Source organism: Cotesia typhae, unplaced genomic scaffold (genome assembly GCF_013202065.1).
Source record: "Cotesia typhae breed Kobodo isofemale line unplaced genomic scaffold, CoteBio_Ctyphae scaffold_45, whole genome shotgun sequence".
Lineage (NCBI taxonomy): Eukaryota > Metazoa > Arthropoda > Insecta > Hymenoptera > Braconidae > Cotesia > Cotesia typhae.
In genome coordinates, this window is record NW_027423777.1 from 2,808,881 (window position 1) to 2,832,640 (window position 23,760).

Here is a 23,760-nt window from a genome sequence, read left to right on the forward strand (position 1 = left end):
GAGAAAATAAAATAGTTATATTTTGCATTGTTTATAGTCGCCAGCTTCATTTTTTTATAAAATTGTAAATTATTGAAATTCTGAAAATTTAATTTTCTACAAAAAAAAGTTAAATTGACAGGGGTTTAAATATTGACACTCTAAATTATTTTTAAATATATTTAATTATCTGTAATAAGAATAACTATCATATAAATTTTTATTAAATTCTAATTAACTAAAAAATTGAAAAAAATTACTGTCACTTCAAAATATTAAATATTAATTATTAAAAAAAAAATAAAGTTAACACCAGTTCATCAAACCAGCTTACGAAGCGTCTATTTTCTTAACAACTTTGGTTAGAAAAGCATTTTTTTTTAATTAATTTCTTCATCTAATTATATGATCTTTTTTTTTTTTTTTTTTTAATTAACAATATATGAAAAATTTATAAAATTGAGTAATCGAAATTAATTGTATGCTTTATAATATTTAAATAATGGGTGTCAATGACTAGTTGATAATTTTTAAATTGAATCTCATATTGATAGCCAGTCGACAGCGCTATGACGCCTTTTTTTTTACTTAAACCTAAAAAATTAACTGTAAGAGTTTGAACTCTTCTGATTCAATAAATTATTTTTAAATTAATTTTTATATTTTTAATAGTAATTAATCATTTATGGAAATTATTATTAATAAACTTTAATAATATTGATTACTTAATAATAAGTTTCGATAAATAAGAATAAGCAGATGATTCGACGCTTGCGCAGTATAGGTGTCAATAATTGGGGCTAAGGTATGTCAATAATTAGATCAATCAGTTTTTTAACCTGTCAATAATTGGTGTACCCGGATAATCTATTTAATTATTTAAAATTAATTAGTAAATGTCACTGATTATTATTTAATAAAAAAAAAATTGATTAGTTAAAAAATTATTTGAGACATTACCACAAAGAAAATTCAACGATATTGATATTTGATTGCTTAAAAAAAAATGAAATCATAATTTTGTCTCTTATAGTGTCAATAATTGGGGTTTTTACCTTATTTGTAAATTTTTTCTCCAAATCTTGTACACAGTAAAAAAATTTGCATTAAAAAATATTTAACACTTTTATGTGTAAATTAAACATTTATTGTGTTAAATTAACACAAAAAAAGGGTTAAATATTTAACACAAAATTTTTTGACACATTGACTGTGTACTTTCCGAGATTTTTGAACTTTATCATTAAAAATAATTTTATAAAAATTAAAAAAATCAATTTTTTGAGAGCCGTAAAAAATGATCGAAAATGTAAAGCAGAACAAACTCCCCTCTGACCTGAAATAAATTTCGAGCATGTACCTAAAGAAACATATAAAAATATGAGGATATATATCTCGGTATTTGTTCTTGAGGTTGTACCTAGGCTAACGATAGAGACACACGGGGCACGCGGTTCCCGAGCGATGCGTTATCGTTAACGGTATACACTAGTGTACGTAATGTTATCGCTCTAAGCACCTTCTATCACATGTTGTAACGCGAGCCAAACAAGTACATACATACATACATACATTGAGAGCGTATAGTAACTCTGTACCGTAGTAAAGTCTATGACTGTTCGGTCTGGGGTTGATACCGCTCTATCTTATCCGAGCATCCAGACAATATTCTCTTAACCTGTCATTTTGTTCGACGTCACTGCACTCCAATTCTACATAAGAGCAAAAAAATCCTAACAATAAAAATATTTAAAAATTACCCACCTTAAAGTTCTATCTATTCTCCTTGGCGTTTTTGTAGAGAAATTTAATTACCGGACTTGCTATTATAAGAATTACTTTTATGAGAATTTTTTTGGTTCTTTGGGATCACGATAATTAAACGTCTAAAAGTTTATTTTTTTTCACCGCTAGAGTTACTCCCCTCGGTATTTTTATTTTATCGTTTTACCCACGTCCTACTCTAGAGACTGAGACTGAGACTCTTTTACTTCTCATCCCCGGTTTAAATCATCAAGCATATATGTAGTGTAGTCTTCTGGCTGTAGACTGCACAAGATCCGGATGAAAAAAAATATTTTGCTATTTAAAAATCATAAAAGTAATGCCGACAATTAACCTTCGGCTTTATTTTTTGTTAATTTTAATTAAACCATGATTATTTAAATTATAATTAAATGAGTCGGTGGCAAAACTTTTGTTTATAATTTTATTTAAATTTTTAAATCAATATTTTGGGATAAATATTGGAGATACAAAAAATATACAAGAGAGCTTTTTTGGAGAAAATTTAATTTTCTAAAAGTTTGCTTTATTATGATTTTTTCTTATCTTCGATAGTTTAGCCAAAAAATTTATTTTAAGTTTAAAAAAATTTTTAAATTAAAAATTAAGAATTTTTGAAAACTTATAATAGCGAAAATTTAAATTCTTCGAAAAATATTGAGTTTAGAAAAAAAATTTTTCAAATATGTTTTACAGGAAATTTAATTTCCTACAATTTTTGTCTCTTATCATTTTTGCTTATCGTTAATAGTTAAGCCATAAATAAAATGTAAAGTCTTAGAAGTAAAAAATAAATTATCTAAAACTGTGAAGGAATACTTGAGAGTTAAAATAAATCCCAGAGAAAGTTTTATTCTATTTCTCGGGTCAGTATACATATATACATGATATATATTATACCTGAAAAAGGCCTAAGGATCGGGGGATCTATTGTGCACAACAAAGCTACAGTTTTCTACCCGATCAAGCGCCCGATGGATAATTAATTTTTGATAAATAGTCTGCGAGTGACTAATGCATCTTTTTGCATTCTCACGTTTATGAATTATCTCAGCAGCCTCCCATTCCCCGCCCGTATTTTTAAATTAACAAATTATTCAAAAAGGATAATATTTTTAAAAAAAACGTATACCGATCGGCAATTTCATTTTTATAATTATTATTTTTATTATTTTCCAACTTTTTAACTAAAAAAAGATAAGAAGGGCTGGAAAAAATTGCTGGAAGCGTTCGCGTGCCCGAGTCAAAATTAAAAACATATTTTGAGCCTCCACAACCTACCGGAGGAGTTATAGGTTGAAATTATGGTTTTAGATTTTTTTCGACTACGATGACGCGTATATCAGAACCATAATTTCAGCCTACAAGTGGTATTTTTGTCCGCTTTTACCAAAGTTAGGCCGAAATCACGGTTTTAGAACCATAAATTGAGCCTACTGAGCCTACATCTCTACCGTACAAAAGATTCTTATTTGTTAATATAATGTAGACGAGGAGAAAGAAAGGAAAGAGGAATGGATCCAGATAAAAATGGCTGCCGTTAGAGGCATGCTATGTCCAGCTCATATGCCATTTGATAAAAAATGATAAAAGAAGGATTTTGACAGTGTCATATCTATATTTTATTGTTGATGTACAGCTATCGCAAGTTCAATAACGTGTGATTCTTAATTTCGACCTAACATTTTGCTAACTATAGAAATAAATTGAAAATCTGTTCTAACCGAGATTCGAACCCGAGACGCGCGCTTGCCAGATCGATAACTAACCCTTACACCGTACGACCGATGAGCTAATTCACATCTTATCATTGTTATAAACTAAATCTATATGGTGACGATTTTTCTGAAATTTTTTTATCTTTCTCTACCCTATTGAAAACAATTGTCAGAATTTTTTCGAATTTTCTTACCCAACCAAAAAAAAAAGTTATGAGTTATTTAAAAAAAATATCTTTTTTTTTTGGGTAAATAACCATCACTTTTTTGAAAATTGGCTTACTGGGATGTTTTGTTTTTTTGAAAATTCTTGTTTTTAAATGTACTTTCGAGAAAAAAATGAAAATAATAATGTGGATTCATATTCAACGTTTTTTTTTACATTTTTGGAAGAAAACAAAAATTTCGGGATGATTGCCATTTTTGATTTTCGATTTTTTTTTTTTTTTTATAAAATACTTTAGTATTTTCTGCGAATCTCCTGAAATTTTCAGTGGCATTTTTTTTCTTTCTATTTTTTTTTTTAGAAATGAAAAATAAAAAAATTTTTTTTTAAATGTTTATTTCTCCTGAAAATTTTTCAGCAGATTGAGAAAACTTCAAAATCCGAGAAAAAAAATAAAAACAAAAATTAAAAATAATAATCATTCAAGAGATTTAATTATTTTTTCAATAAAGTCAGATCAAAAATCAAAAAAACCATGGAATTTTTTTTTTTTGTATTTTTTTTCCAAAACTACATGCAAAAACAAAACAATTAAATTGTTGTTCGATTCATTTTGGAGCAATGCATGAACTCTCAAAAATTTTGAGGCAATTAATTTCAAACAAAATTTGATTGAATTTATTTTCATTTACACAGCTAAAAACATTTTTGTTGAATGATTTATAAACAGTAGACTTGTGAATGGAATATAATTTTATTTTTTACACATTTAAGTAATTTACATATCCTAAATTCAGGATAATTTGAGTATTCTCTCACAATTAGATAATAGTTTTCGAAAAAAAAATACAAGAAAATAATCCAATCTTATCGATGATTGTCATTTTGAATTTTAAAAAAAATTTTTTTTTTCTTGGATTTTGAAGTTTTCTAAATCTGCTGAAAAATTTTCAGAGTGGCATAACGAAAAACAAACATTGGAGGAAAAAAATTTTTTTTTTCATTTCTAAAACAGAAAATACAGAGAATAAAAAATGCCACTGAAAATTTCAAGAAATTCGCGGAAAATACTGGTTTAAAAAAAAAAATAAATCGATAATCAAAAATGAGCATCATTCTCAAATTTTCGTTTTCCTTTACAAGTTTAAAAAAAATGTTGAATATGAATTCGAATTATTGTTTTGACTTTTTTTTCTAAAAAGGACATTGTAAAAAAAAAATTAAAAAAAAAACATCCCAATGTAGGGTAGAGAAAGATACAAAAATTTCAGAAAAATCGAAAATTGACGGGGTCAAAAGTGGTCGATTTGGCATGAAATGCTCTGCTGCCCCATATATTAATCCGAATATTCTAACGATAAACTTTAGAAAAAATATAAGTTGAGATGTTATTGCTTATTACCGTCCGTATATTTTATGGATGCAACGTTAATTACAATAGTCATAATTTTTATTTCAACTCCGCACTAAAAAAATTTTTTTGCACAGATAAAAGTTAATAGTTTTCTAAGTCCAGTTTTTTACTTAAAAAATTTTTTCTATTATGAAAAAATTCTATGTTGTAAAAAATAAAAAGATGAAATCAGCCTACAGACCCCCGATGGAGGCTCTTTAGGCTCAAAATACCGTTTAAAACTGTGATTTCGACCTCCACAGCCTATTTTTAGGCCGATGAGGGTAAAAATACAGTTTTAAATTTCAATGCAAACCCAAAAACAAAAGAAAGGAGGCTCATGAGGCTCAAATCACTTTTTTAATTTCGACTCGGGCATGGCTACCGGTGACTGGAAGATCCACACGCGTCCTTTTGGTTGGTACACGCAACTTAAAACGACCCCGACTCACGGAATCATCATCATCCAACCTCCCTCCTCCCCTCATCTCGTCTCAGCCATATTACATTATACACACACGATGTCTTGGTCTACACATTCTCTACTCACCAACACATCACACATTACGACCCGTGTATTTAGCACCTGAGCCTCCAGCATCACTATTCCATAAAAATATATAAAATAAGCCAACATTTACTACAAAAACTAAATTTATTCCTGCCCAGATTTTTCATTCGGGTGAACCACCATTATTTTTTTATCCTTAGGAATGGAGAGCAGTCCAGGTGGTCTGTCTCGTCGCAAATGCTTTTTTTTTTTTTTTTTTTTTTTTCGACAAAACTGTCATCAAATATTAATTCGTTCAGGTGACGAAACTAATATATTTAATGTAGTAAAAGGGTAAGACAAGTTGGCCTACAAAGTCTGAGTGAATTCACCAGTATAAAAAGTTTTTTTAATCATATAAGTTATTAAAATTTCAAAAGAAAAAATATTTAAAAATTTTTTTCAGCTTTGAATTGAATTTTCAAGGAAAATATTAAAAATAATAAAAAATTTAATTTTCGACAAAAAAATTTTCCAAGTCTAGTTAAATTTGAATTTCTGGCTAAACTATTGAAGATACGGAAAAATGATAAGAGTCTAAATTTATAGTAAATTAAATTTCCTATAAAAAAATATCACAACTTTTTTTTCTATACTCAAAACTTTCTGAGATATTAAAACTTTAACATTAATAAATTTTCCAAAATTGATATTAAAATATTAATTATAAAAAAACAAAAAATTTTAAATTGAAAATAATTATAATTATAATTGTTGTTGTTATTATGATGATTGTTGTTGTCATTAATACAAATTAAAAAAATGTTTTGTTAATTTATGCTTCGCATCTTAGAATTCGTTTTCATGCTCTTGTTTTTCTTTTCCTTTCGGTCTTCTCTCTTTTTATCTTACGGATCTTGTTTATCTTTTTATTCATTTTATTATATATATATGAAGAGAGATAGAGAGAGAAAGAGAGGAAGACTAAGAAAGAGAAGCTCAAGGAGGATCTCCGATCTTTGTCTTTCTCAATTTCAAGAGCAGGTGGAAAGAAACCGAACAGACAGAAAAGGACAGAAAATAAATTACCTCTAGGACGAGACTACTCTCTTCAGTCTTAAGGTGCGAGAGAATAATATATTGGTAGGATACCCTACCCTACCCTACCCTCTATAGTATCTCTGTATTTATCTATATTCTATATGTGGATATATGTAATGCTCAGCCCGATAGTTTTAGAATAAAGATCAAGATTCTAGTCAAGGTTGTTGGGTGAATCTAAACAATAAAAGCACCCACATATTTTCGCTGGAAAAATTTTTTAATTTGAATTTTTATGTTTTTGATTGATAATTTTATAAATAAATTACAAATTATAAAAAAAATATCCAACTAATTTTGGAAACTCTTTATGAACATTTAAGTCGAAATATCTCGTTAACTATTGAGTTTATAGAAAAATTTCTTTGGACTTTTTTAGACGAAATTCAATTTTATAAAAATTTTAATTCATATTATTTTTCCATACTTGATCCAAGAAAATTTATTTAAGTCAAGAAAATTTTCTTGTCTTGAGAAAATTTCTCTCTTGCTCCAAAAAATTAAATATAAAGATAGAAATAAATTTTCATTAATATTTTTATTGATTAAAATGTCAAATAATATTGAATTATTTTTTTTTTCATACAATATGTATAATTGCACGCTAAAATAATATAAAATTTATATCAAATATTTAAGCGAAAAATTTTCTCAAGGTGAGAAAATTTTTTTTTTCAGCTAAAGTCAGTGGCGTTGCTTTCCTAAAGTATCTAAAAAATTAATCAAATATAAAAATTTATTGTGTCAAGTTTTTATGATAATTTGAATTAAAAAAAAATTACTTCCACCGAGAATAGAATTTCAAGAAAAATTTTCTTGAACCAAAAATTTTGTTCTCCAATCAAGAAATTTTTCTTTTTGTGTAAAAAAATCCAAAAATTCACAGTAAAAAATTTTGCATCATTGCGTCAAAAAATTTTGTGTTAAATTAACACAAAAAATTGTTAAATATTTAACAAAAAATTTTTTACTGTGTTCTATAAAAATTAAAAAAAAAAATAGAAAAAGGCTCACATTTTGAAATATTTGAATATTAATTACTAAATAAAAATAAGACTATCACGGAAGTAATGGATAATTTTCTTGTTATTGTGATTAAAGAGAATTCCACTTGAGTAATCTATTTTGTTGGTTCGTGAGCCGGAGAGAGACTGAGGATGAGAGAGAGGGTATCGGCATCAACGGAGCCTCAGTATAATTAATACGGACCCCGTGGAATGCTGGTCGCCTCTTCGAAACCTTCTTCTTCTTCTTCTTCGTCGGACATCTTCCCTTTGGAAGATTATTCTTATTCTTATTCTCTCCACTATTCCTTGGTCCATCCTCTTGAACCTGGTACTCATTCTCCTCTTCTTCTTGTTCGTCTTCGTCGTTACTTTCCTCAGTATCAGCGGCTCCACAACACTAAGAACGACTCCTCTCACGACCCTGACAAGTTTCCGTGCCCTTCTCTTTCTCTTCCTTCCTCCTCTCTCTTTCTCTCTCAATTTCATTGCTATTACTCCGGCGATCCTCTACTGCCGGCTTCTGATGCTACACTAGGTACAGGCACAGGTATAGGTATAGCTGGTTAGGTTATTCTACCGATCCTCGATTCTTGCTACAAGTCCTGGATACTCAGACTGGACTAAACTCTGGGATGCCAGACCAACACGCTTTCTTGCCCCAAAGAGTAATCAAAAACATCACGACATCCCCTTACTACCAATCGATTGTGATCGAGAAAAGAGAGGACGCTCATTCTTTACTTGCTGGCTGGTCATCCTCGCTGATCCGAGTTTGCCGAAATTTCGTGCGTTTCCAATCGGTTACAAAAAATCTTTCATCATCAGCCGGGGACTAAATTAAATAGCGTGTCGATAAGTAAGTAGAACATTTATTAATTGTCAGGCTAATTTAAAATTTTAATTTAATTTTTTTTTTTTTTTTTTTTTTTTTCAATCGAGGCTTCTCTTTTTGCAGCGTAAGTTTAATTAGGAATATCTGATATATGAGTTCACCTTTCAGGAGAGGAAAGTTTATTTTTTACACAAGATTTAAGAATTTTTAGAAACTTATTATGAATGTTAAGGAAATCTAAGTACTCTTCTAGTGTAAAAAATGTCTATAAAAAAATAATACGTAGGAATACTTTTGTTATGTATCTTAAAATTAATTAATAATATTAATATAAAATGGGTATCAAATATTCAAGAGAAAATTTCACCTGAAAATTTTTTTGAGTCAAAAATTTTGATCGTCACACGGAAGGAACAATATAACACTGGGTAACATCCCAGATTATATTCAGTAAAAAAAAATTTCAAATAGTAGCTAGTATAATCCAAATTACAATGAGTATAATCCAGTTATCACACAGTATAATCCAGATATCACCCAGTATAATCCAGATATCACCCAGTATAATCAGTTACTATTTAAAATTTTTTTCTACCACAGAAATCTTGATCAATTACAAAAATTTATTTTATCAAGTATTTATGATAATTTGAATTAAGAAAAATTTTTACTTCGTTCAAAATAACTTTGGTCTTCCTTCCGGGACTAGAAAATTTTTTTGAGCCAAGAATTTTGTTCTCCAGTCCAGAAATTTTTTTTTTTTGTGTGGTTTTAAAACCGAAAGTCTTCTAAGAAATTTGGAATTTTATTACAAACGTTAAAATTGAAATATTTGGAGCTAAAAAAATGATAAAAGTCAGAATAAATGTTTACATTTAGAATTTGGAGATCGGAAAAGTGAAAACTTTTCCGATCTCAGGTATAAAATTCACAGAACAAATAGAAATTGGTCACCTGTCGATTTACGATTTTCCTGCATAACACCTCTAACAATAAAACCTGTAGCCAAAATAAGTCCCCAAGGGAAGTTATGTCACGTTCAAATAAAAGGTAAACTTTAATTTACAAGTCCCTATTATTCTATTTATATTCTCTTAGCCATTAAAAATGACCGAACGGACATGAAAGTCATTGTAAGTCACGGTGTTAAATAATTTTCAGGGTCAGCTAACGTACAAATGTCATTGATGGTTATTCCAGTTACTCTGGGTAGACCTGCAAGAGATAAAAATACACAATAGTATTGTTAACATTGCTGTCAGTAGTTATAACAGTGCTGGTAATATCTCTTCGATTCACTTCCTACAACTTGTACTTACATTCATCTGTATGTTAAGTAACTTAAGCCCTAAGTAGTATGCTAAATAAATGTAGTCATATATTTTGTTATTTTTTATACAAATACTTTATTAACTTCAAGTACTAAAATTTTATTAGTTTATTTTTTTATTAAAAAATTTAAAATTTTTTTTTGGCTTCAAATTTAATTTTCGCGGAAAATATAAAGAATATTAAAAAATTGTAAGAGACAAAATTTCTAGTAAATTAAATTTCCTACAAAAAAGTATCACAACATTTTTTTTTAAGCTCAGTAGTTCGAGGGGATCGAGAAAATTAAATTTTTTTATTCATAATAAGTTTCTAAAAATTTTTAAAATTAAAATTATTTCAAAAGAAAATTTTTTAACATTTTTATGAATCAAAGAAAAGAATGAATTAAACTTGCAATAAAAAATAAAGAGGTAATTTCTCAACAAATTAAATGGAGGCATTAAATTTGCGTAAAACACCAGGACACGTTGGTATCCATTTGCACAATTAAATAAAAATACTCCTTAAAATAATTTATTGGATTTATAAAAATAAACTCGTACTTAAATCATGGCTAAAATATCAGTATGTTGGTTAAGAGAAAGCAGACAAGATATTGAGGCCGATTAAGTCGATGCATACAAACTTATCGTCATATCTCCATCTCTTGTTATTATTATATTATTTTCTCTCTTAAAGTTAACTCTCGTATGTTACATTACCGTACACACATTTTAAGCTGAGGGTGAGAGGTAGGACACCCGTCGCCTTACTCAATATGTAAACAAGTGCATAATATATACATATATTTATCAGTATGTTATTTCATTATATATTTATCTTAACTTTAACTTTAACTGACAAAACTTTCCAATGTACGTCCAAAAAAATGCCTAAGTAAAAGTAACCTGTGCTGCGTACCAAACATTTATTTTGTCATGTTCACACGCAAATTTCAAGAATAAATTCCTATGCTAAAATCAACCAACACATTGTGATACTTTTCTTTAAATTAAACTGAAGAATTATCAATCATAATTTTACATCTTATAAATTTTTGGAAACGTGAAAAATTTTTGTCTGAAAAAAAATAATTGACAGTATTGTTTTGTTTTTTTAAAAAAATCAGTAATTAAATTTTTTGTGTTAATGTATTAACTGATTTAAAATTTTACTATTTTTTATTATTTCATCTGACTATTATTTTTATAACTTATAAAAGATTAATAAATATTATTATATTAAAATTGTTAACTTTTTTGAATTTTTAATAAATATAGAAAAATACTTTTCATAAAATAATCATTGTTATTTTTTTTTAAATAAATAAAATTAATAACTATAATATTACACCTAACGTACATTAAACTTTTCAAATTTTTCAGCACATGTGCGTCTCATACTTTTTTCTTGGCTCACAAAACTTGCGTTGTTGCCATAGCTTTATTAACGTATCCCTTCCTCGGCTACTCTGGTCTAGGTAAATTTTTCATTACTTATTAATAAATATCTGTGAAACTGTGTGGTAATTATCAATGAAATTATTTTTAAAAAATTGTTTAGTTGTTAGTTAACGTTACTCTAGTTTTTTAAAAAGATCCTAAGAAAAGTTTCTGAGATATAAAAATGTTTGTAGGTAAACTTTTAGATATCCCGTAATGTATAAGAGCGTTCAAAACTCAAACTTTGAAATTAAATATCTCTGAAACTAGATGGTCAAAAATTTTCAAATTGCGCCAATCGATGCAGAATTATATGAACATTCTGCCAGAATTTTTAAAAAATCCTAACAAACTCTGGCGAGGGTACTACCTTAAATTACAACTACGAATTAAAGCTTAAAAATGAATAAATTTTTAAAAACTCATCATGAATGTTACCCTAAAAAATATTAAGACAGCAAAAAAAGGATTACAAATAAAATTTCCCGTGACGAAAAACCCGAACCCTTGTAACAATAAAAAGCTAATTATTTTTTTCCCCACAAACAGAATTTTTCTCGGGTCTAAGTTTTTCCCTGTCGGCTAGTCTGAAATAAAGTTTGTTGAAAAAAGATTAACTTGGACAGGAAGTATGGACTGAAGTATCAAAGTATCATGGAAGAATAGATTGAAAAATTTCACGGAGAATAAACTGGGACTATTTAAATAGTTAAGTGAAGAAGAAAACCGCTAGTCCAGGTTCCGCTTCTCCTCGTCTACTCTTTACTCTCAACTCAACGAATACCTCTGTATATATATATATATATATATATATATATATATATATATATATATATATATATATATATATATATATTTATATACATGTATATAATTGTATACTTCAATAGTAAGTTGGGAGTACGGATGACAAACCGCGTGGGACGAATAAGCAGCTCGTGCTGTTCCTATATTCTATTCTATATTCTGAATATGAAATAAAATGACAATAAAAGAGACGAATAGTGCATCCGACGTGGGAGAACCTGACAAAATTCCCCCGATGTTATTTATAATAACAAAACGTATTAATAATATAATAAACATATTGAAGAAAATTTGTCACACTTCAATAACAATAACGGATATAAAAAAGGAGATAAATAAAATAACATAATTTAACGCTCGCCTTTTTTATTTTATTTGACATTCCTTCGTCACTTGCCCGCTGAAAAGCTTCATGCGCAACATATATTTATATATATACATACATAAAATACATGAGTGTGAGTTTAAGAATTTAAAGGGAAGACGAAGTTGAAAAAGAAGTCGAAGAAGCCGCAAAAAAAAAGGCGAACCCACTTTACTTAAACTTTTTTGATTCGTTTAAACTCCGAATGCTCGATGCTGTTCATCCTGCTGCTGTTCGACGGGTATTACGATATATATATATATATATATATATATATATATATATATATATATATATATATATATATATATATATATATGTATATATAAGTTTGAGTTTCAATGTACGATCATCGACACGATCAGGAATCGAATAAGAATCATTTCTTCTCTCTTCAGTGCGCTGCAGACAATATTATATAGATATATATAGGTATATATACTGAATACTCGTGCAGAGCCAAATACTCGGAGTAAAAGTATTGAGTACAAACGGCGAGTCAAAGTGAAGGTGGATAAGAAGCTGAAAAGAGCACGAGATATCCTCAAGGGAACTAAATCTCAACAAATTCATTTTTATAGGCCTATAGTGTATGTATTTATAGGGTATAGGGGTGACTCCCTTTTTTGGGCAATGACAGCTGGAAAATACTCACTGGAATTTCATTTTAAATATTGGAGATTCGATTAAATTATAGTGTGAGGAAAGAATTTGAACTTCGAGTTTTGGAAAGTCATTGTGATTGGAAAAGTTTTAATATCTTGGAAGATTTTGGGTTTAGAAAAAAATTTTTTCAAGACTTTTTTTAAGGAAATTTAATTTCCTACAAATTTTCACTCATGTGATTTTGAAGTATCTTCGATAGTTTAGCCGGAAATTTAATTTTAAATCTAGAAACTAAAGATTAAGATTTTATGAATTTTTGAAAATTTATTTTGAGTATTAAAATTCGAATATCTTGTAAAATATTGAATTTGGAGAAAAAATTTCAAAAACTTTTTTGTAGAAAATGAAATTTTCTAAAAATTTTATCTCTTGTTATTTTTCAGCATCTTTGATATTTTAACCAGAAAATGAAGTTTAAGTTTATAAAATTTTAGAAGTGAAAAAATAATTAACACAAAAAAACGTCAAGTTCAATCGACGTAAGTAATTTAAAATTTTTGCTTGGAAAAAAAGTAAAGATTTAATTTGATCGAAATAAATAACTAGTGCGTATACATATATAAGTGCATATGCCGGGCAACGTGAATGCTCTTCGCACTTGGAATGCGGTCCAGTGTAATGTAATGTAAGAGAGAAAGGCCTCGTACTCGGTATCGTAGTAGTTGTAGTAGTTGTAGTAGTACTAGTAGTTGTAGTATATTTATATATATATAATATATAGTAGAGTGTAGTAGGTAGGCAAGTCGTGAGTACGAGGATCGAGAAAAGAAGATAGGGACACCGGTGAATGAGGGAAGGAACAAGGATGGACCCGTATTGCAGGACTCGCTGGATAGAATGAGAAGATACTCGAGCTGAGATACAAGAGGACTAAAAGAGCAACGGCATTACATAGCGTATACATAGTCAGCATATCAGAGACGGCAGCAGCCGTAAACGGCAACAATTGCTGCGGGCGTTGCCACTCCAAAGGCGAGTGCCTAATGCCAGATGTCAGACAGTGGTTAGAATCATTATGGTCATCACTTTGTACCCCCTTCCCCTTTTCTGATCCTAGTGAATCCACAAGTACCGAGTACCAAGTACTCTGTATACTCTGTACTTGGAAACTTAAACATGTGCCTAAGCCAATCGATCCTCTCGCAAAAAATCCAACCTTAAGCGGGCAATTTCGATAAATCGACTTTAATGTGCAAACAATTGTTTGCAATACACAGAGAAAAAAAAGTTTACTTGAGCCAAGAAAATATTTTTTTTCCTAAATATTTTCTTGAGCGAAAAAAAAATTTTTTTGACAAGAATTTTCACTTATTCCAACAAAATTAATTCTTTTGCTTTAAGAAATGCGTATTTTGATCCAAAAAAATTTATTTGAGTCAAAAAAATTTTTTTGTTTCGAGAAAATTTAGCCTCTTGCTCCAAAAAATTTAGTTTTTGATAAAAGTAAATTTTCTTGAATTGAGAAAATTTTTCTCTTGCTCTAAAAAAATAAATATAAAGATAGAAGTAAATTTTTATTCATTAAAATGTCAAATAATATTGAATCATTTTTTTTCATTCAATTATTCAAATGTATAATTGCACGCTAAAATAATTTAAATGGGTTTTATTTTTGTGCAAAAAAAATTAAAAAATTCACAGTAAAAAATTTTTATGTTAAATATTTAACATTTTTTTTGTGTAGATTTAACACAATAAATACTTAACATAAAAATTTTTAACACTAAATTTTTTGACGCAAAATTTTTTACTATGTAGGATTGATATGCGTGCTATTATTTCTAAAACTGTGAGTTTTTTAATTTTTTTCTCTGAAACTTTTTTATAGAAAATTTAATTCTCTAAAAATTTTATATCTTATGAATTTTTTTTATTTTTGATAGTTTAATCGGAAATTTAATTTTGAGTCTAGCCACTAACTATCTGAATTTTTGGAAACGCTTTCAATTAAATTTAAAATTAAAATTCTGACTAAATGATTCGAGGCACGGAAAAATTGATAAGGACCTTAGGAAATTAAATTTCCTAAAAAAAAAGATATCTTGTGATTTTTTCGTAAATACCGACAAAAGATCATAAAAATCAAAATTAATGTCAGTGGGGAAACTTTAAGAAAATTTATTGTATAAAACATTTGAATGCCCTATTGCAGATGATGCCTATCCGCCAATCATGGTTAGGCAATAAAAATAATTCGCTTTTGCGAAAAGAAACTTAAAATACAAGTGATAAGTTCTTTATAGAATGTTTTCTCGCAAGTTTTCTAATAGAACAGCAATTAGACAGCTAGCTGAGTAAATCTGGCGATAGAATGAATCCTTTCTTCGGTAGTTGGTATTTGCGAGGCAAAAAAGTGTCCGGTCCTAGAGGGATAAAGGAAGAGATTCGAGTTTAGAGGCTTCCATACCCCTGAATAAAGAAAAAAAAATAGGAATTGAGGATGAAAGGAGATGAATAAAAATAATTTAAAAAGTTTAAAAATAAAAAATGTAAAAAGTGGACTTGCTCACTGATCTGCTGATGTGGTTGCGGTTGTGACAGAACGGCTGTCATTCATAACCTGCGTATCGGCGTATCCACGAATCGCAATCAGCAAACGTGTGAAAGAGGGAGATAAAATATTTATAAATGTAGAACCAGTGATGCAGAATAATTTTTTTTATCACGGTTTAGATTTTGTCAACCCGAACTCCAGACGGAAATTAGTTTTGTAAATTACAACATTTTTCAATCTACATTTCATCCAGGACCTCACTGATGCAACATCCTCAACACATTAATACATTTATGTGTTTGTATATATATCCATCCACATTCACACATATTAATATATATAATATAATATGAGTTTACTGATCGTTAATGGCCCGGTTGCCACGATATTTTATTGAGTAACGTTCTTCGGCAACTCACCATTCAGGATAGTACAATGCTGATTTATAATTGTTGTCCACGCGGCTGTAATTATTATAATTACAGATTTTTCATCCGTCCATTTGCCTTTATATATTTAACATTTTTTTTATCTCTCATCTCTCTTACTCCGACGATTTTAGGTCGCGGTTTGCGAGTCGATTCGACGGCCCGTTCCCGGCTCAAAACTAAAAACTCCACCCCTTCGTTCGCCTTCCTTCGTTTCTCCATCAACTTTCAAACGAGTTCTCGAGAACGTTTCTTCTCATAGAGGCACAAAATAGCTTTCAAAAAAATTTTTACAAAAAGAAAAGACTAGATTTTTAGAAGCTAAAGTTCTATCAATTACATGCTTTGGGGTTAAATTCAATTTTCTGATTTAGAATTTAATTTTTGGCTAAACTATCAAAAATTTCAAAAAATTACGAGACTTAATTTTTAAATAATTAAAGTTTTTTTTTAAATATAATAATTGACAAGATATTTAAAATTTAACATTAATGAGTTTCCAAAATTTTAAAACATTATTTTCTAAACTCAAAATTAAATTTTCGACTAAACTATAAAAAATAAATTAAAAAAATCTCTAAAAAAAATTTCTTATCACAAAATCACTTTTCATACTCAATTTTCCGTTAGTTATTTTTTTCTCAAAGTAAAAAAATTTACTAGATTATTTTCAAGTGTTTCTAATGTTTAATCTCAAGAAGCCAACGATTTCTCTAAAAAAATTCAAGATTTAATTCTCTCCAAAATTTCAAACCTTTGATAAAAAAATTCCTTCATATTTTTTTATGATCACTTTTAAAAGATAGCCTTAACATAAAATACTTTAAAATGTCTACCTTAAAGATAACAAAACTCGATAGTAGGCTTAAAACTTAGCAAATAGTTTCTCCAAAATTAAGAAACAATGTTTGTTGAATTATATAAATAAATCCTTTGTTATTTTCTAAAATCCTTTCAAACATAAAAATCTTAATTTATCTCGTAAATTCCTTGCTTATCTGGTCCTCAGTAAACAAACTCATCAAACTCACCTTAATAAAGCAGTGTCCAACAGGCAAATCCTCAGGTACACTGGTATTGTAAAGCGGTTTTTCAAAAATGGGCTCATTGTCATTAAGATCATGAACAGTAACCCTGACAATAGCAGTCCCGGTCAAAGAAGGTCTACCGGAGTCGGTAGCAACAACAACGAGATTAGGAGCCGGATCGGTTTCACAATCCACATGTGTCACTGTACTAATCAGCCCAGTGTCCTTATCAATAGAGAACCAGGTGCTGTTCTTCAACGAATACTTGATAACCGAATTAACACCTTCATCGACATCCGTAGCCTTAACTTTGATAACAGCGGTCCCGGGTTCGGAAGCTTCCAACAAATGGGCTTCATAGAGTTCCTGCTCAAAAGCAGGCGCGTTGTCATTAACATCCGTCACCAGGAGCCTGAAAGTCCTGACAGCTCTAAGCGGAGGCGTTCCAGCATCAGTAGCCTCCACGGCCAAGTCATATATCGGCTGTTCTTCGCGGTCCAGCGGGCGTTCGACCACCACCAGGTATCTAATTTTGTCACGTGTCGTTAAACCAAAGTGGTTCTCTCCGCCGACCAGAGACACTTCGGCATCGGAATACTCAGTCCTCGAATCTGGATCACTTACCGAAATCCGAGCCACAAATTCTCCTGGTTGGGCACTTTCACTTATTTTGGGTGTCGCGTCGTCCGAGAGGAATATCACCGTTATCGTTGGCTGATTGTCATTAACATCAGTCACGTAAACCGACAAAAAGGCGCTTGCTTCTAGCGGCTGAGCGCCCAAATCTCGGGCCACTATCACCAACTCATGCCGTTCTTTCGACTCAAAGTCCAGAGCCTTGTTAACGAAGACCATCCCAGAAGAGTTGTCAATCCTGAACATCTCCTCCCGGTCGCTCTGCCTGCGATTAATCGAGTACTCGATCATCCCATTGCTTCCAATGTCCAAATCAATGGCGTTAACTTGCAAAACAGGAGTTCCTACGGTCGCATTTTCAGGAACACTGGCAGAGTACCTGGTCTGGTTGAAGATCGGCGGGTTGTCATTGACATCCTGGACAATAACGTTGACCTTCAACCTGGACCTCAGCGGCGGCGAGCCTCCATCCAACGCTTCGATAATCAATTGGTAGGAAGATCTGGCTTCACGGTCCAAATTTCCGGAATTTTGCAGGTCCAAGTACAAAACTCCGTCCCTTCCTCGGTGTTGGGACAGCCTGAAGACATCTCCAAAGTTCCCGCTGACGATTTCGTACCTCTGAGTCGAGTACTGCCCTAAATCTGGGTCCTTAGCGGGGGGCAGGGCCCGCTTTGCGTCCCGCGGCGAGTTTTCGGGAAACTCAATGTCTACATGATCTACGGGAAAGGTCGGTGCGTTGTCATTTTCATCGAGAACTTTAATCACAACGCGGATGTTTCCTCGCTGAGGCAACGCTACAAAGCTGTACGACGGATTAGTTTCCCGGTCCAGCGGTAGCTTGGTCTTTATTTCCCCGGTTGCTGGATCAACGGTCAAATCATTGATAACCGGGGAACCTGCTACCGGAACAATGAGATACGGCGGGCCTTCAAGGTCGATGAAACCAACTCTACTACCTGGTGGGGCATTCTCAGATACTTCAAGGTGTCGTACTTGCTCGGTATTTACACCGCCTGGGGTTAATAACGTGATCAGGATGCTGAGAAGCAGTAGCTGGATCATTCGTGATGATTGTAACCTGACTGCACCTCGAAATCCACCTCCACCGTCTACCATTATCATCGTCCCCTCCTCCATCTCTCCTCTTCTACTTTTATTATCTTTGATGTTTCATTACTGATATGTTTACTTCCGAATGCTTATTAACACGTGGAGGTACTCTTACTTTTGTAAACTTTTTAGCTATTGTCAGATGATTATCACAATTTATATTTTTCTCGTTTATATTTTCACCATTTTTTCACTTTGATATATATTTAACACAAAACTTATTTATTATTTAATTAATAAACACTCACATTGATCACTAATCACAACACAAAGATCCACTAATTGACGATTGATTGGAGTCCAATGGTACCATTTCCTTGCTAACTACAACCGGCGATTAACCAATAGGCGAATGATAGTTAAAATAGCTCGAGGGCGGGAAAATTTAAACTTAAAATTGCAAAACTTGTTGGATTATAACCTTGGAGGTATATCTTAGGTATGAGATGATATTCAAGGTACCGTATGCACACAAGGTAAGAAGAATAAGACGAACGAACCTCGAAGAACGTGTGTGTCGTGTGTTCTCCTTTATTCACTGGCTCTATCTCTTTTCCTCTTTCTGTCCAAAGGACAGCTTTCTGTCGTTTAATAGCAGACACACATGGGCCTAAATTCCCAAAAATTATCAACAAATCCCGATTTTGATTCAGCTGTAATATCACTTTCTTCAAAAGTAATTTGCAATAACTTAACAATTTACAGACTCACTTAACGCAGAGGTCACTAACACAAATTTCTTTGTTTATGTAAAAAAAGCCTGCTCCAATCCAACAACTGTGGTAGTCTTAACTTGATAGGTACCTTTTTGGAATAACAGTTCGGATAAGCGTTAAATAATCGCACAGCCCGATAAATAAACAAAATATTTGGGATGTAATCGATGGTATAGTCGCGGCAAAGCCTATCGTGAGTACTACGCGGCTGGAGATTAGGCATGCACTGACATGGCGGCACCTGCAGACCCAATCGGGCCCCTATTCCCCACCACTCCCCACTACTTGGCAAACAGCGGCCATCTTTTAGTGGGGGTACAGGGCCTGTTTTATGGTACGCTCGCTGCTGCTGCTGCTGCTGCTGCTGCTGCTGCGGCTGCAGTCCACGCTTGAGTTTTAAACTATACCAAAGTAAAGCTTAAGCTAGTACTTGTACTGGTGTAGCGCACCTATACAAAACCTTTCCTTTTACCTCGATTGAATTGAGACTCTGCATCTTCTCTCTCGCTCTTTCACCTGATCCAGGCCCACGTTATGGAGACAACACGATGACAATACTTTTATTTACTACCCGGGGAAATTTTTATAGAGTCATGTTCCAACTTTTGTTGCTAAACCCTATCCCGGAATTTGTAAGACAATTAGACGCATGATTGACTTTGGCGACACCCCAGTTAGCCTTGGGGCCTCAGATTACTCGGATAATATCGCGTTTCATGAAGAATTGGCTTGCCGAAGTTGGGACAAACCCTAGAGCTGGGATCGATACGCTCAAATAGAATCACCAATTTTATTCGACGTTAGTTTGGGACACTTGGGTTGGAATTTTGTCACAAGTTCAACAAGTTGGTGGTCTATCTTATCCGAAATAAAGATTGAATTGATTCATGAAAAGATAGTGTGGAAAAATTGGCGATTTTGGATTGAAATTTTTGTAATTGTCTAAGCGAATGGATTTTGACACATTTTAGGTAACCCCGTGCTCTTTTTATGTGCAAAAAAAATTTACTTAGCTAAGGAATTTTTTTTTGATTTAAAAGTTCAAAAATTTTCAAATTTTCTAATTTACTTTATATTTATCGCTCTTTAAGGAAAAAAATATTTCAATAACTGGAAAAAATTTCATCGTCACCATTTCATTGAAAAACACCTAAAATCGTAAATTTTGAACTTTCAAATTTAAAAAAAACATCAAAATATTTCTTTTTTGTACTTTTTAAACTAAATCATAAATCCGTCATGAAGAAGAACAATTTGAAAAAAAAAATTAATTTTTCGATTTTTTAAACTCAAAAATAGGTCGAGCCCTACTTTTTCATAATTACCTAATTTTCTTTACAAAAGCATACACAGAAAAAAAATTTATCTGAATCAAGTAAATAATTAAAAAAAAATTAATTTTCTTGATTTGAGTAAAAAAATTCTTAAATTGAGAAATTTTTCTTAGTTTAATTAAAAATTTTTTTATCTTGATTCAAGACAATGAAACTTTTCAAAATTATTTTCTTGGTTCAAAAATTATTCTCTTGATTCAAGTTAATTTTTTTTACAAATAACCCAAAAAAAATTGAAAATTTCTATGATTGTTTACATAAAATTTTAAATATCTTCCGATTGACAAATTAAATTTTGCTCAATTTAAAATATTAAAAAATCATTGATTAAAAATTAAGCTTCTCAAATTTTAACAAATCCTTCTATCAGTGGATAAAAAACGCGATGTTTAATTATTAAAACCCAAAAAATTGTCACAAAAGTAACAAACTTAAAAAATAGTATGGTATCATTAGTTGGCACTTCCTTACTTCGTTGAGTGATACAACGGAATAAAAGGTACAGGATAAAAATAAAAAAAAATAATAAGAACAAAGACGTGAAGATTTATCGTACGATCTATTCTATTGTCTAACTATACAGAGAACAAGCTGACTTGGGCTTTAATGTCGGTTAAAGAAATGATCGTCATGTACACATTTAACCCTGTTCTACGAAGGGATACCACTTCACCAATGGAATAAAACAAAGAATAATAATAACAACAATAATAATAACAATAACAGCAATCTCAGCCCAAGAGCCAAGACTTGAGACCCTCGATTCTCGGCTGGAAGGGAAAGGAATAAGAATTAAGCCGGGTATGCGTAAAAGTGAGCACAATGAGAGGAAAAACCGCGAGAGCCAATTCGCTGTCCGATGGCTTTCGCAGAAAAGTCTACAATGCTAAACACAAATGGAGTTTCGGGATGTGTAGGTGGTCTAGCTCGGTCTCTCTTTTTGAATTTACCAGAAATAATTTCGGGCCGTTATTTAATGACCAGCGCCAGGGAAGAGCAACTAAAAATGAGATTAACCAAAGTATCAACATCAACATCAACCTCTTCTTCACTTCTATCCTCTTCCTTCATTCTTTATTCTTTTCTGGTTTGGTCATTATTATCATCATCATCCTGGTCATCATTTTATATTTTCGGGTTCCTGTAATTTACGCGCCTACCGAAAATTGCCATCAACGCTGACGCTGATAATTCCCGGAATAATAAAATACAATTATCCTTTTTTATTATCAATCATGAGTCTTCACCACATAATACCTAATGTAACAATAAAACAATTTACGAAGTTTAGAAAAATTTTATCAATTTATTCCATTTATTTTTCATAAAAATATTCTCCAAGTAAAAAATTTTTTTGACATTTAAAGTCTTAAAATGATTGATAATATATCGAAAAATACTTCTTAAAAACTCTACAATTTACTATTTAAATGATAAATGTTAGGAATTTTCTCTAAGAAAATTTTTATCGAGTTAGTTCAAGATTTCGCCGCTAGGTGGCCTATGATTCTCGCTTCCAGAAATATCTTATCAGAGTATACATTAATACTTTTTTGTTTTGAGAGTTTTCATCGACAATTAGCTTGAAAAAAATTTTTTGTTATTTAAATTATTAAATTAGTTGATAATTTATTTAAAAAAAAATATTCCTTATAAATTTCACCTCTAAATTTTTATATAAAATTCTATAATTTACTATTTAGATAAGAAATGTTCAAAGTTTCATGTCAAATAAGATTTTTTTTAAGTTAATTTTTGGTTTCGCCGCTAGATAGCCTTCGACTCTCGCTTCCAGAGAAATTTTACCAGAGTATATATTAAAATAATCGACTATTTTTTTTCTTCGAGCTGGCTTTAAGACTATTTTAGTTTATAATGTTTTAAAGACCCTCGACAAAAATCAGCTCGATAAAAAATTGTTTTATGGCTCGCTCAAGATTTTAAAAACTTTCAAAGTACTTAAAATATTTTCTCTTCACTTGTCAATATTTATATCAACGAACTTTAAATTGTTTCTAAAAATTTAACACACTAAACAATATAAATAAATAAACAAAAGTTTGACAAAATAATAATTACTACTAAATTGTTAATTTTAAAATTTTTATCCGACACCTGAAGTAAGTTTTAAAAAATATTTTCCGACTTTTATTTTTACAAAATAGACTGCCGATAAAAAATATAAAAAATTCAATTCTTAACATTCGGAACTTTAAAAAATCTGGAGCCGTAAAAAATTTCCGTCCTGTTGCTTGGAAGGAACTTTTATAATATTATAAACTATCTCAATTTCTTTTGTTCTCAAGATAAATATCTTGCAATAAATAACTTAAAAAAAAAAAAGTTCCTTGAATGCTACCTTGGATTATTTGTAAACGGTTCCTCAATTCTACATTACACTCAATTTGACTGGAGAGATCAGAGATCGTTCCCCCCGCTTCTCCAGGCATTCTTCTCCAGCTTACAGTGCTGGTACTTTTAAAAATACATTCAAGTGTCCAAACTAGTAAGCTCGATTAATATTATTTACCGAGTTTCCCATTGGTATATATATACAAGAACATATGGGGTGAGAACCGGTACCTGGGTCTCGGGCCTCTAATTTATCCGAAAGGAGGAGCGGTGTGGGTTCTAGTGTAGGTAAATGAAAAGATGTTGAAGAAAAGTTGAGGCACACATAATATAACACAGCATACATTTGCCGCCTACTTCTTAGTTCTTAGACGGACAATGAGTCGTTGGTATACGGTGCATCATCGATCTTATTGTTTGCCTAGGACTATGAACAACCGAGTAAGGCTTTTAACGGTCATAAAGGAAGTAAATGCGGTCTGGTCTAGTCTACCGCCGTTCTGGTGGATGCTTCAGTTGAGGTTTTGATGGACCGGATGATCATGATCATGATCATGATCATCATCATCATCATAATCATGCTGTAGGTCTATGAAGA

The 23,760-nt window shown here is 30.9% G+C and overlaps 1 protein-coding gene across 1 annotated transcript in view; it reads right to left on the reverse strand.

Moving 5' to 3' along the window:
* The window catches only part of Ds (dachsous cadherin-related 1), a 143,267-nt gene extending 123,586 nt beyond the window's left edge, over positions 1-19,681 (reverse strand). The window contains exon 1 of the mRNA XM_074257442.1: positions 17,015-19,681. Coding sequence (XP_074113543.1) covers positions 17,015-18,787 — 1,773 coding nt within the window. The 5' untranslated portion in view covers positions 18,788-19,681. The remainder of the gene's footprint in view (positions 1-17,014) is intronic.
* Positions 19,682-23,760: the final 4,079 nt, after the last annotated feature.